Source organism: Scomber scombrus, chromosome 7 (assembly GCF_963691925.1).
Source record: "Scomber scombrus chromosome 7, fScoSco1.1, whole genome shotgun sequence".
Lineage (NCBI taxonomy): Eukaryota > Metazoa > Chordata > Actinopteri > Scombriformes > Scombridae > Scomber > Scomber scombrus.
In genome coordinates, this window is record NC_084976.1 from 29,612,967 (window position 1) to 29,627,928 (window position 14,962).

General features: G+C 40.1%; 1 protein-coding gene across 1 annotated transcript in view; it reads right to left on the bottom strand.

Moving 5' to 3' along the window:
- cspg5a (chondroitin sulfate proteoglycan 5a) overlaps positions 1–14,962 on the bottom strand; it is a 49,126-nt gene that overhangs the window by 16,124 nt on the left and 18,040 nt on the right. Inside the window, exons 2-3 of the mRNA XM_062423181.1 lie at positions 5,277–6,268; positions 4,322–4,401 (exon numbers count right to left, since the gene is read on the bottom strand). Of these exons, the coding sequence (XP_062279165.1) occupies positions 4,322–4,401; positions 5,277–6,268 (1,072 nt within the window). The remainder of the gene's footprint in view (positions 1–4,321; positions 4,402–5,276; positions 6,269–14,962) is intronic.

The following is a 14,962-nucleotide window of genomic DNA, read 5'->3' on the forward strand; positions in this document are numbered from 1 at the left end:
TCATCTGTGCCAGCGCTCCATTGACCCATATTGCGCTTTTGCCCAGCAGTAAAACGCCTCTCTCTCTCTCTCTCTCTCTCTCTCTCTCTCTCTCCAGTCATCAACTGATTCACTCTCAGGAGCTTCATCACTGCTACTATCTGCTGACTGAAGCCCTAAATCTGCCCTAAATCTGCCCTGGATCATGTTTGAGGTTTATTTATTTATTATTTCAAACAGAGCTGTGGGAGATTTGCTCCATTTCCCCCCGCAGTCAATAACACCTGTAAGCTGTTCATTTGATATAGTGGTGATCATTGGTTACACTAAATATTTATAGCAATTATTTATTTTAACTTATTCTGTTGTGTTTTTAATAATGTCTAATTATTGATTACTCATATTCATCCTTATATTTCTAAATGTACTTAGTGTCATCATTGTTTTAAACTTTAAAAGTTAGTATATTAACGACATGAGTAGCTTAAACATTTTATCATTACTAAACTGAAATGATTTTACTGGTTGGGAAGGAGCTCTGTTGGATTCATCAGATTTGTATGGGACTATTATTATTAATTATAATTATTTGACATCAGACTATGAGGAGCTTCTGTCTCGGTCATGCTAGCATTTACTTTCTATTTATTTCAATAGAATCGCGACCATCACGTCATTCATTTTGCATCTTTGAACTATGAAGAAGGTAACATGCCTGATGAATGCAGCTTAACCTAAATGCAGATATTTAATAAAGTCACCATGCATGTTGATAATATGCTGGAGTTGATTTTTGACACACAAATTTGCACTTTTGACCAAAATCAAACCATCGTGAGGGGCTGACGTTGGAATGGGAACAAGCTGAAAACAATGGCAGCTAGTATAGCCTACCACTGATAAAAATCACTTTTATCAACATCTGTTGGGAGAATAAACATCTACACAAAATATATAATTTTACAGATAGTTATGAGACAGGAGCTGATAGTTAAAATACATCTCTTGATTAAACTGTGTAAAGTCATTTCCTGTTAGCAACCCATCTAGCAAGCTTGCTAAGTAACAGTTAGCAAGCTAAAATGATGCCAAGTGTTAATTTGCATATCTGTGACATCATAGCGTAATCACACATGTACAAGAATTTTAAAAAATGAAAGTGAAGAAGCTAAAGTTTTAACTTAAATAACTACGTTTATCATTAGCTGTTATTATTCTTTATGCATGGGGTCACTAGGCACTTTTTTGGTTGCTAAACGGGTCTTAAAAGTTTCCAAATCTAGTGAGAAAGATGCTAATTAAAGGAAATAATTCAAACTGATTTTTTAAAACCAAATTTGACATTTAGTTTGAAATCATCATCTGTGTCAGCTGTTTGGTTAACGCTGATTAAGCGGTCACAAATGATCTTAAACCTTCACATTAAACAGCTCCTTCCCTAAGAGGAAAATAAAATGAATTAAATTCCTGACACATATCGAATAACAATCTTCTCATCTATCCTCCAATCTTGTGGAGGGTGTTAAAGGTCAGGGAGGATCAGGGTCATTATCACAGTATGTGGGGAGTGGAATCGGCCTGCAGGGGGTTGAATGAGCCATGGGAGGGGGGGTGGGTTGGGGCCGTGGAGACATGCTGTGAATATAACCTTGAGGTGGAGCCACTCACAGGGTCATGGGTGGTGAACTGGGATTTGGGGGGGGGGGGGGGGGGGGGGGGCTGTCTAGAGACATAAATCTAACGCCTTGTTATTTCAGAGCAGGAAAATCTGGGTTGGTCTAAATGTCTCATGAGGCGTTCAATGTCTCATATTGTATTGTGGTGTAGACTGAGATGTGTCTTGTATTTCTTTGTGTGTGTGTGTGTGTGTGTGTGTGTGTGTGTGTAGATGACAGCGTTGGCAGAGTCAGCCAGTCTAATATTTTCCTCATCAGCTTGAGTCAGGAGGCCTTCGTGCATAAATCTGCATGTTAATCGGTGCAGCTGTTCCCTAATTTAGAGCTCCGTCCTCACTGATTGGTTGGTTCATTCATTTCATAATTACGGGGAAATGTGTGAAAAATCTATACCATGTGGAAGTATGAAGCCTCTGTTTATATGATTGATAGCACAAACACAAACACACACACCAACAAAAACAAATCACCCTCAGCTCTGACACTGTTATATTTATTCAATTCTATTATATGCATTGTATTTCAGGTATTTCTTTATGATTAAATAGATGTTTTCATGTTTTTTGGTGCAGACATTTCCCCTAAACTACTACAATAAAATTCTTCAGTTGCTAGAATACTTTTTAAGAAATCCTTGAGTTTAGTTTTGTTGCACAGGACTGAAAAGAGAGTTGGCAGTTCGAGGCTACAGTGTGTGTACTGTACGCTGTAAATCGATCTTTAGGCCTCTTGTATGATGGATTTCTTCCTGTGCGGATGTTGAATGTCAGCACAAAACTGGCAACTGTAGAAAGAAGCATCTTTTCTTTTTCTTTTTTTTTTTTAATTCTCAGGAACTGTCACCAAAAACCTGGGGCCTCATGTATCAAACCATGCATTAAACAATTTCTACACGTGCTTAGAAACTGTCCTTACAAACAAGAGAATAGATAATCATTGAACATGTGCACATATAGTGTGTCCTGGAGGCTGAATGGGTAATGTGCATGCCACACAACTGCAATAACCCTTGTTTGATCCCAGCCAGGGATCTGTGTCGCATGTCATACCCATCTCTCTCTCTCTCCCTTTGTGTCCTGTGTGCCTCCTCACAATCCCCTCTCCAATAAAGGCGAAAACTGCAACGGACAGTGATGAATCACATCTCTTCTATACGTCTTTAAAATACAATAACACCCCCAGTATGTGTTGAAGACATGTTAATAAGCCACAACATTGCACTGGGTGTCATGTCACTTCACCGCGAACAGTTTTGGACACGATAGTTTGTTTATAAATGGCTCCAAAGACTAATAACAGTGATCGTGTTTCAGTTTCCGGAGTGTAAACACAAATTTGCATTGATTCGTTCATACTCCATTAATTATACAATGTGAATGACAGGAGCACTCTGTATTACAAATCAGGAAAGCTATCAGTGAAAACACACCATGAAATAATCATCACCCCTCCCCCCCCTCATCTGCAGCAGCCCTAATCCCGAACCCGGCATGTTGTGTAGCTGTTCTCATCACAGATCGGGACGTTTTCATCCACAGATGCACTGTGATTGTTGACTTTCACATGCATTGGCAGAGGTCTCGTATTGAGCTGAAATCATTCTGTGGCTTACACCATATTTTCATAAATGATTCGCTAATCCATTTGACTTTAGACCTCCACCTAGATTTATCACCACAGCACCACACTATTGGGTCGCATATTGAGGAAAGTCATTACTGCAGTTTGTGGCAGATGCCTGGAAGGCAGGTCATATAGTAATGGGACAGGGTAGCATGCACAAGATGAAAACACTATCAATATACAGTTCAGTGTGTGTGTACGTGTGTGTGTGAGCGATTGTTTGAGTTGCTTGTATTTCAGTTTGAGTGCTTGTGTGCGTCTGTATACAGTTTTCATGACTCCAGCTCTCCCGGAGGAAAACCAAATCTCAGAATACAGCCTGGCAGACGATGGGACATTTCCTCATAAAAGTGTTCTTGTTAAAAATAACAATAACGTGCTGGTTTCTATTCTGCACTGAGCTTTTCCACATGTTTCTGACCAGAGTGTTTCATGGAGCCTCACATATCATGAGACAGAACTTTGTCTGATTGTTCTGTACGACTTTGTTGGTGTTGCAAAATGTATTTATTGTTATTTAAACATGCAAATGAGAGACCCTGATTAAGCCTGCCACAGCTGCAAGGCTTTAGTTCTTAAACATTTAAAAAAAAGTTTCAGCAGAGTTAGCTGCACCACAGACTGAAATATCGTCATTGTATTTGCATCATTGGTGCAATGTTGCCATGGAGTTAGTATGGAGCTACGTACTTCTTAGAGAATCTGCACCACAACAGAGCCAAAATGAAAACCTCTGAGTTTTGTTCCAGAAGTAAAAAAACATACTTCAAAATGCTATTGACATTTGTAATCAGACTCATAACTAAAAATCCAGTGTTTGAACATAACAGTATGTTGTGTGGCTTGCTTCATATGTTTAGACAAGGATATTTATATCTTTAATGGCCTTTGTCCAAAAGCATTTCCCATACACCCTTGACATTCATGTCATGGTTCACAGAAGTCTTTAAATCTGCATCCGTCATGCAACTTCAGGAAATTCCTTTAAGAAACCTCTGAAGACCTCTTTAATCTTACTGTTGTGGTCTATGTGGTCCGTATGCCTGGCTCTTATTGGCTTATTGATTGTTTCTTTTAAAGCCATGCTCGAAATGTTGTTCTGCTTTGCGTCTTTGATGCTGTGCTGAATGACAATAAAAGGAATCTTGAATTTTTGGGATCAGAAGATTCACTGATTTGCATCGTTGCACCAGCGGAAACATTCAAACTGAAGTGTGCAATGGACACATTTTGGGATGAACTTGCAATGCATCGTTTTCTAACATCTTTGTCATAAAATTGATATATGTATAATTATTAGAAGAGACCATATGCCTTCATTGTTTCGAAGTGACCAATAATTTGATATTTAAGTTCACCAGCATGCTACAGCTACGTGGTGCGCTGCCAAAACCTTCCAGGTGGAACTTACTCTGCTGAATAATTGTTCCACATGTCGGAGTAAGTGGATTTAATTGGATATTTTGACAATAATTGTTTGGGTCATTAAGCATATGCATGTAAATGGAAAGAGAGAGAAAACAATACTATAAAAGGACTTGTGAAAGGGATAAGTGGTTTTTTTATAGGTCACAAAATAGCATAATATATATAACATATAAAGTAAAAATGGCATCTTTTTAGTTAATTTATGATTTGCTGTATGCTTAAGAAATAAAATTAAACTATCTGTATTATATGAAATTGCCTAGCATCATTCTTCAAATCATATTGTGCTGAATCGCCTTGCATCACAATAGGGGTTAATCGTATTGCATTGGTAACTTCATATGTATCTTTAATGTATCGGATTGATGGAAATCACTTCTCTATTATTCGTATTATATTTTTCATTATCATATTTTAATGCTTACAGCTGAGTAAGGCTTTAATGCAAAATATCTGAATATTGATGCAAAGTTATGGCTGTACGTCGCTGTGCGGACATGGCTTGTTTTGTGAATGCAGTGTTCAGTAAATGTTTGTGTCTCAGGCTGAATGTGTTTGTGTTTGTGTCACATCATACCTGCAGAAGACTCCCATTCCCTCCAGCAGGTAACACTGTCCGTTGTTGAAGCAGTAGTTGGGCAGCATGTCGCAGGGGGAGCGGCAGCTTCCGTTCACCATCTGGTAGCCCACGCGGCATCCTCCCTGCCCGTCTGACCCGTCCACAGGTGAGGCCGCTGGAGGAGCCGCCACAGGGATGTTTGGTAGCGGAGCTCCTGCGCTCCCTGGGACTGAGGAGCCTGATCCTGGGGCTCTGGGCCTGGAGCGAGCTGGAGACCCAGCAGACACCCGGAGGTCTTCGTCGCTCTCGTAGGCATCGGTTGTGGTGCTGTAGGTGTACTCATCAGCAGTGGGGGACACGCCGTCCTCGTAGGGTGTGAGGTAGTCGTAGTTGTCTGGCATCGCCCAGGAGGTCGGGTCGCCACCCTGAAGCTCATGGGCCAGTGATGAAGTTGGGGGCGGGGCCAGGTCCAGGCTGCGTCCGCGAGAGGAGGGGTCAAAGAAGTCCACGTGGAGGACGTCAGGGTTAGAGGGGTTGGTGGAAGGCGAGGGCGGGGCGGTGGTGGTGAAAAGGTGGTCCAGGTCAAACACGGCTGTGTCTTTGGCATGGATCCAAGGTGGGTCAGTGTGTGGCAGACGCTCTTCCTCTTCATCCTCCTCCTCCTCACCCTCCATGACTTCCTGTTTACGTGGGTTGCTAGGCAGCAGGTGCTCCGTCTCAGCCGAGTCAGGGCTGAGCTGAGGCGGGGCTGCGACACCCACTTCCTCCACGACAGGAACCACCGCTTCACCGAACATGCCGCTGCTCTGCTCCTCCTCATCGCCGGCACGGGGGACCCGGCCCGCCCTCACGGTCACAGGGTTTACAGTGTCGAGACTGGCTGAGCTGCTCATCCTGGTTACCGGGGCGACGACCTTGTTGACAGGCCCTTTCGCCTCGTTAAGCAGGGAGGTAACATTGGCCGCGCTGTCCGGCCCAGTGGCATTGATCCCCACAACGTCCCCTGTAAACACACAGAAAAAAAGGTTTCTAAGTACAAATACAACCTCAGAAAAAGTTTATTCCAAAGGTTTTAAAGGCAAACATTGATTTTAAAATCCGCTTCATACCTACGAGACAGAAATAAGGTAAATTATTAATGTGGATTATGCATTTTTAAACCATGAAGGCGTTATCATTTTAAAGCTCACGGATCGATTGTGAGACCCGGAGCACAGATGCATGACAGTCCCCACAGAACAGAGCAGATAAAAACAAAGTGCTGCAAATTTAATGAAGTGAAAATGGTTTCACTCTAAAAACAAACCACAGTGTGTATCGATCAGTTCTGGAAAAACTTCAAGCTCTCAAATGAGCCTGTTACTGGAGAGCAGTGCTCATCTGGGAGATACTCTCTCCAGGTCGAGCCATCTTTCACTGCTATACCCACACATTACAAATCAGAGCGAATCAGGAGTGAGCAAAGAAAGACGAGTGTACTGTGTTTAAAAGCAGAGAGAATTTTGTGGATGCTTGTGCCCTTTACTAAGTCACAACCTGCCAATGCATCTACATCCTTAATGGACTATTCTAGAGGATTCATGGATGATTTTTTCCAGTGTGTTCTGAACAAATAAGACTGAAAATATGTTCAGTACATGTAGAAAACATAACTGTGGCAGCCAGAAGAAGAAGAAGAAAACACTGTGACGTCAGAAAAGGCAGCAAAACCCATTACTATGAAAAATACAACAATCAAGGCATTGAAATTAAACCAGTTAGGATCATCATTTTTCTTTTAAATCTGCTGTCAGTTAGAAGTAAAGACATTTAAAGTAATCTCACGGGTGGAAAAAAGATAATAAAGTAATTTTTCACCTAATTGGAAACATGTAAATATTAGCTAAGACTAATTGCACTGAGCTGTTTGATGCAACATCTACTGTTGTTTGTATTTTACACTACTGACACAAACCAGTTCAGTTCAATCTTTCCAAAGACATTTTCCAGCCACAGACTGACATCATAAATTAAAGTCTTTTGGCGTTGTCGGGTGGGCAAAGTGGTCTCACGGAGTCTGGCTTTGACCCGACGGGTGAAACAAATTAAAACGAGACGTGATTGGCTGTATACTTATCCTCCGGTCGATTACTTCATCTGAGGAGCGGCTCGTTGAGTCATGCAGAAAAAGCTGCTTTACGACCGCTCCCCTTTGGATTAAAGGAATAATTCACTAATGTACTTGAATGGTAAAGAGCTGGGATTAGGGATTATGTGGGATGGAGAAGGAGGGATTTGGGAGACTTTGGGGGTACCATGTCAGAAGGAGAAGGGTGGTGGTGTGGGGGGGATGATATTGAGGAGACGTACACAAGACAGCGTCTCGACGGTTGTAAGAATGTAATAAATATGTGAAGATGACACCATAGAGGCTTTTCATCGTGAGTGACAGCTAAAATCAATCACCACATAAACCATGACAACACTGGTGTTTTTATCTGCTGTAACCAAATTAAACTAACATGCTCTTCACAGATAAGGTTGGTGTGATTTATCTTTTTTATTATCTTTAATTTAAGAGACTAAATCCAACAATATCCTTAAAATTTCATCAAGTTTTGACAGAAATCTAACCTGGTTCAAGACCTTTAAAACTTTTATTTTAGCGATTCTAATAGGTCCGATTTTGTGGTTGGAAAGGAATCGGAGCTTTGTAGGTGACATGAGGTATAATTTCATCGTCTTCCTTTGACAGAGCCAGAAAAATAGCATCAAAAATGGTGCCAAGAGTGGATGAAATCAACGCACCTAAAAAGGTTGTTGCAGTGCCATTTACGCCATATCGGAGTTATGGTAATTATTAGCTGGTAAAAGGCGTCAATGCCAACTTCTAAATTGTAATTACGATGTGCAAACTCGGATTGTAATTACAACTTTGCACTTTTTAATACAGCCTCACCGAGCCAAAGTCCGTCCTTTGACTGTGATTAACCCCAAACCTAATGGATATGGTGTTATATTGTCACTGCACAGCATTTCTAACCATCTCTCTGTATTTAACCATCCGAGGGATCTTTGGTTGGGGTGAAGCCAGGATAGGTCAGGACAGCTGGACCAGGGCAGAATTGTATTTATTTTTCTCATTTTTATTCATGTCTAAGTTATTATTATACTCCCTTTCCTTGCTCTCTCCTGTTTTAGGTCGCTCCCAGACCTGTAGGAGGTTGCTGGCCTCTCGTAAAGGTCAGATACCCTCTAGAACCGCCCCCCATCCCCAACAGGAGGGGTCCGTTCATTTCGGCCTGAGGACTAACTTTGTATTTAAAGTGGGGTTAAATGGGGATTAGAGCCCCCCCACCCCCACCCACCGGCCACATGGGCCTGGTATGAGATGGTCCAGTTATACAGAGCTGATAGTAGATAGATAAATAACACAAAAATCAACATCATTGTATTATTAGAGATAATCAGACTCATTATTTTAAGCTTAATAGTAACCACCATACCATCATCATCACCAATCTCATCCTACCAATAATAATCTATATAATAACACTGATCAACACCATAATTCATTATCAAAATTGAACAATATTAATAATAGTATTGTTTAATATCTTCAACCAACAAATATTAGTATCAATAATAGCCAATAACAGCATTTTTAGCGATGAAAATGACACCAAACACAATACTGATGCATTGGATGACTTGTTTACTTCACAGTGATTAACACAGCAGGTGTATTTCAGTCTGAGACAACTCCGTGACTGCACTGTTGATGGCTTCATATAAAGCAGACACTTCTGTTTAAACTGCTTTTGTTAGTCTGAAGAGCCTGGCTGACAGGAATAAACCACACAATCAATCAGAAACTTTTGGTCAGCTGTCTGCAGTTTGAGCAGCTCCACAATCCCAATTTCCCAACATGGCTGCTGTCAAAAGATGTGTTTTAAACAGTAGTGAGCTTGTTTTCATATTAGTGGAGTATTGGACCAGTGCGTGTTGTGGCTAAAACTGTAAACTTGGGAACTGCTGGGATATAAAACTAAACTTTGCTGCAGAACAGACAGATCATACTATCTTCCAGCCATCTGTTGCTTCACATTTTATTTATTTATTCTTCTTTCTGATTTACTAGTACAATTGTAGAAAGTAACACTGTCCTTATCGCTTTTTTGAGGATGCGGTCATCTTGTTTGATTCATTTGATTAATTCTGGTCATGCAGGACCTGCAGAAAGGCTGATTAAAATGTGCAGTGTGAGTTAAAACAATGCAAAAGGCAAATAAAAGACTACCCAGCATTGGGTAGCAATCATTCGCTGTGATTTCTGTGAAATCTGTAATTTTTGCACTATGCACTTTGCACCAATATCAGTCTACCAGTCTCGTGTCTGTCCTTTTTTTAACATGTACTATGTATATTTTTAGATATTTTTAAACATATCTATTTATTTGATGTATTTTGCACCATTGGGGTTTGAGAGTATCGTAATTTCGATCCTCAGTATGTCGTGTACATATTGCTGAATTGACATTAAAAATGACTTTGACTTTGATATAGAAACTCTAGCTCTACATTTCCCAGAATGAATTTAGACGCCCTGCACAGTGAATACCTGAACTTGACTCATTCAGCTGAGGGTTCAAATTGGGCAATAGGGTGCTGCTTCTTTCCTAACTAATTAAATGTATATTTTTAGCACACAAATTCTTTTTTATGGTCTTTTATGGAGGCCGATGTTCCAGTCATTACTTTAAAGTGACATAGACTTAGATAACAATAGAAAGTTAGGGTGAAAAGGTTCTTCTTCATGACACATTTATCTGCAGAAGAAAATTATCTAATGATCTTTAATAATGGAAAATAAATATAGAACCAGCTTTATCCTTTCATATACAACTAGTGCCATAACCATCACCATCATGTGCACTCTTAAAAAGGCTCTCAGACCCTTTTCATTCATGTCACAGAGGTTGGGGCTTCTCTTCCCACCGTGCACACCCGCAGTGAATAAATGCATGCACTCCTGGTCCTGGTAAGGAGCTTTGGTGGTTAACAGCCTCCACCAAATGAGCATATGTGTGGATATCTGGGAGGATCTTTTTCTAACTGAAGTTAAGCTCAGATCGAGACCCTCTCCAATTTTAATCTGTTCATCTCTAAATATCTCCTCAACACTCCAATGGGAGGATCCATTTACAAGAAAAATAGTTTATTTATTGTGATCTCCACCTAAGATAGATGACGTGATGTCTGATTTTGGGACAAACATCCAAAAAAAAAAAAAAAAAACGTACACACCCTTAGACAATGATGACATACAATCTAATATCTTCAAAACTGCAGAAAAACAAGGAGGAAACTAACATAGTGTGCTGTCCACAATCTGACTCATGTACTTGATTTTCCTATATTTCACAAGAAGTCTTTCTCAGTCAGTCCACAGATCACATGCCTGATCACTGAAGTCACATCAAGTCAACGTTAGGGTTTAATAAACATGGAAGCAACAATTCAAAACTGAACTAACGAGGGAAAATCTAATTCAACTGTACTTTTACATTGTTGTAATCTTGAGATTTCAACAAGACAATATTTTTTTTTTTTCCAACTACTCCCTTACATGGAAACTGAGCAGTGAGTCATTGGTTATTACTGGAAAACAGCAGTCAGATCTTACGGCATCATGATGCAAAGTGGGAATTAATCAGCACAAGAGCTCAAGAGATCCCTTAAGCTACGCCGCAATCATCTGAAGAGAGACAATAAAACTGGAGAGAGAATCTTTTACACATCTTCACAGATTTTCCAGTGAGTCAAACAGTCCTCTAGAAGTTCTTTGGTCAAGTTCTGACTCCTCCGTGTTATGTTGATATCTTACTTAAAGCCTTGATAATGCCTGATGGAGAGTGCTCCAGTTTGTTACATCATGCCAACCCTGCTAGAAATTACATATACTACTAAACTGTTTAGCAATAAAATCACTGCCTGCATTATGTTCACAGGCAATGAGGATTTATAGAGTGTACTTGGATGGAAGTTGGGCAGCAGGGGTACAAAACGTTAAAAGACAGAGGTTCACATCCTGAGTCCTGTGTGTGTTTTTTATCATCAGGCAACATTAAGCACTTTGGTTAAGGTTAATGAAAGATTGTGGTTTCGGTTAAATTAACATAATCAGAGATGATTTATGTGATGATGATGATGATGACATCCAGCGTCAACATACTTGCACGAAAATTCAATAAGTGTACTGATGATGTCAAGATAGCTTTGTTTAGGTCATATTGTACTTCAATCATTATTTCATGCTGCAACCTTATATTCAATGCTTTATTCTAGTATTTTATTTCTCTCTCTTTCTATGTTTCTGTACTTAGTTTTTATTATTAGTGTGTGTGTGTGTTGGGGGGGGGGGGGGTATGTATGTGTTTACTATTATTGGGTTTTATTTGGGTTTGTTTTATGTAAAGCACATTGAGTTGCCACTGTGTATGAAATGCGCTATATAAATAAAACTGCCTTGCCTTGCCTTGTATACTGCACACCTGTGGTGCAGGTACAGTGTTGCAAAAATGAAAAAAACTCCAGGTGGCATATAATGATGCATTCAGGATTTTACTTAGACATCCAAGATGGGCAAGTGCAAGTGCAATATGTTTGTAAGCAGTAATGTGCCCACTTTTCATGCTGTTCTTAGAAAGTTTATTTACAGTTTTATGTGTCGACTTAGCTGTGCCTGCACACAGTGACACAAAATATTCGTCATACTTCTGGAAGCACTGGAATAAGATGCCTGTATGTGTTTTAAACCTACTTGTTGTATGTATTTTATTGTATTGTGTGTGTTTTTGTATGTATTTTATATGGACCTGAATCTGGAATAAAGTTGATCTAAAACCCAGTCGTGTCTTGTGCTTGAAGATAGTATATATAGAATAATGCTGTAGACTTGTCTGCATGAGCTGTTACTTTACTGCAAGATTAAATATATTGGTGGAAAAAATGAATGAATGCAATATTAACATTTTTGAGACTTGCATTTTCTAATCATGTTGATGGAAACATAGTTCAACAGCATTATTTTCCCTTCAGAACATATTTGCTGTTGCAATTAAGCAGGAGAGGGTTGTTCATGCAGGTCGTAGGGAAGAGGTCGGTGTGGATGGTGGAAATCATAGTTTACATCCTGAGTCCTGTCTGTGTGTGTGTGTGTGTGTGTGTGTGTGTGTGTGTGTGTGTGTGTGTGTGTGTGTGTGTGTGTGTGTGTGTGTGTGTGTGTGTGTGTGTGTGTGTGTGTGTGTGTGTGTGTGTGTGTGTGTTCAGGTGCAGGCCACAAAATGAAACTTCGAAAAGTAACAATTCAGGAGAAGATTGGTTGAAAGTAAATGAACTTGTCCTACAGGTCACTTTTGACTTCATCAGTATTAAACTCTCCATTACCTAAACCGAGTGATGTGAGAGCCTAAACATCACTGTAAAAAATGATTAGTTGTGCTTTAGTTGCTGCAAGTATGAAGATTTTGTGACTTGGTATAAATGTTCATTAACAAGGTTTTCTAGCTTGGGTGGAGTTACATTTCTTTCTACAGGCTTGGGCACGAAGGGATGATAACAATAGTTTGTAAAAAGCAACAGATTCAGATATTTTTCCATTTCAGTAACTCAAAACACAAACTGGGGTTCTCTACTTGCTATTTGATGGATTTCTCCCAGTACGATTATTGAAAAGATATAAGGCATCTTTAAAAAAAAACTCCAAAGGAAGATCTTAGACTTTAAGGAAATTACATCAAAACCTGATATTTGCCAGTAAAATATGAGCCAAGAAACTCAAGATCCAGCAAGAAGCACTGCGCAAAACTCACATTTCTGAATCAAAGATAGAAATAAAAATAACACAAAGAGACCATATCGACATAGATATTTCATCAGCTTTTAACGAAATGAGTTCTGGTTTTAATTTTGATATATGACGCTTTATATGATATATGTCTCCTGCTGAATCTCACTACCAGCTGCTGTTGAATTGTGTAAATGTGACAGCATGACTTTTCCTCAATAAAACCAATCATTAGACATAAAGCATAAAGCACATACGTATGCATGCTTGTTGAGATGTCATCTAAACCCTCCTGTCATCATAACCCAGGAGGCGTCTGACAGGTGGAAGGATTCACTTTGTTGAAGGTTTTGTTTTCCGGCGCCGCAGCAACAGAAGCAACGAGCTGCTTCTTTCAAGCCGGGGTCGTTTTAGGGCTAATCCCTCCAGCAGTCCCACAATCCACTGCTGTTTAACACATCAACTGAATTGACTAGGATAATATGCCAAAACCACCCTAACACACACACACACACACACACACATATATATATATATATATATATATATATATATATATATATATATATATATATATATAAAGAAACAGGCTTTACTATGACTGCACAAAAGCATTTTACACACTAAATGCTTGAAGCTCAGCGGGAATAAAAAAGAGCATACCTCTTTTATGCGCACATAGAAACAGTCAAACTCACCTACTCAATTCTACTGCTTTACCACACACACACACACACAGACACACACACCTGACAGCAATACACTCATTAAGTGACAGTTTGTCCAGAAGAGTAGTCAGCCTTCAACAAGACCAACTCCTCCTCCTCCTCCTCCTCCTCCTCCTGCTGCAAGGAGAGCCTGATGAATACACACAGTGCAGTCTGGAAAACAGACAGTAATGACTGCTGCTAAACAGACAGAGCGACGAGATGATGAGGAGACACGGTAACGAGGGACATGAAGAAGTGACACAACATGACAGAGAGAACAAAGAGAAAAAAAAGCCAGAAAGACTAAAAGCGAGGGAGGAGGACGAGGCGGCAAAGTGAAGGATGGAGAGAGATGGTGACAAAAAGAGACAGAGAGAGAGAGAGAGGATGTGAGATGCTTTCATGGTGTGTCAAAGACTCTTGGACTTTTACTCCCACTCTGCCCGTCTGTCTGTCGTCAAGGAGAAAACACTTTACAGACGTTTTCAATCAACTCTGTAGCCTACTGTCTTTTATCAGCGGCCTCAAATCTAAAATATGATGCTCCTGGTCCAAGAGGCAAAGCTTATAAAAACTCTTGAGCTGCTTTGAGTGTGCTAGCATGTACCAATCAAGCAGCAATTACCAAGGCTTGAGGCTGAAGACCGGAGGAAGAACCTTAAAGTGCAATCCCACCGATGGCCAACTCCAGATATACTAAAGTCAATCAATAAGTTAGAGCCCCTAATAAGCGTGCTTATGGTCATTTTGAACATTAAAGCTCCGTTAATAAGATTTGAAGACTTTAAGTAGCTTTGAAGTCTGTCATAAGGCTCTTGATTGACAGCTCTGACTGCCTCAACTTCGAGATGGGAGTCTATAAGATTTTATTCTGCTTAAAAACGTAGCTGTCAATGTAGCTGTTTTATTATTATCTCTGAGTCTGAACACAGTGTAGAAACAGAGTAGTGAAGTTCCCTCAGTATTACTGTACTTCACTGCCTTGGGTGAGCCAGTGGCCTGCCAGCTAACCCATTAGCCCCAGTTGGAAACAGCTGATAATCCACTATCTGTTATTTAGCTCCATTAGCTCGAGCAGTAGACCGATTAAACAGCAGCTCTCCCTGCAGCCTGACCAGGTCATAGTACCGGGTCAGCAGCGCGTTTTTTCTTGGTTATT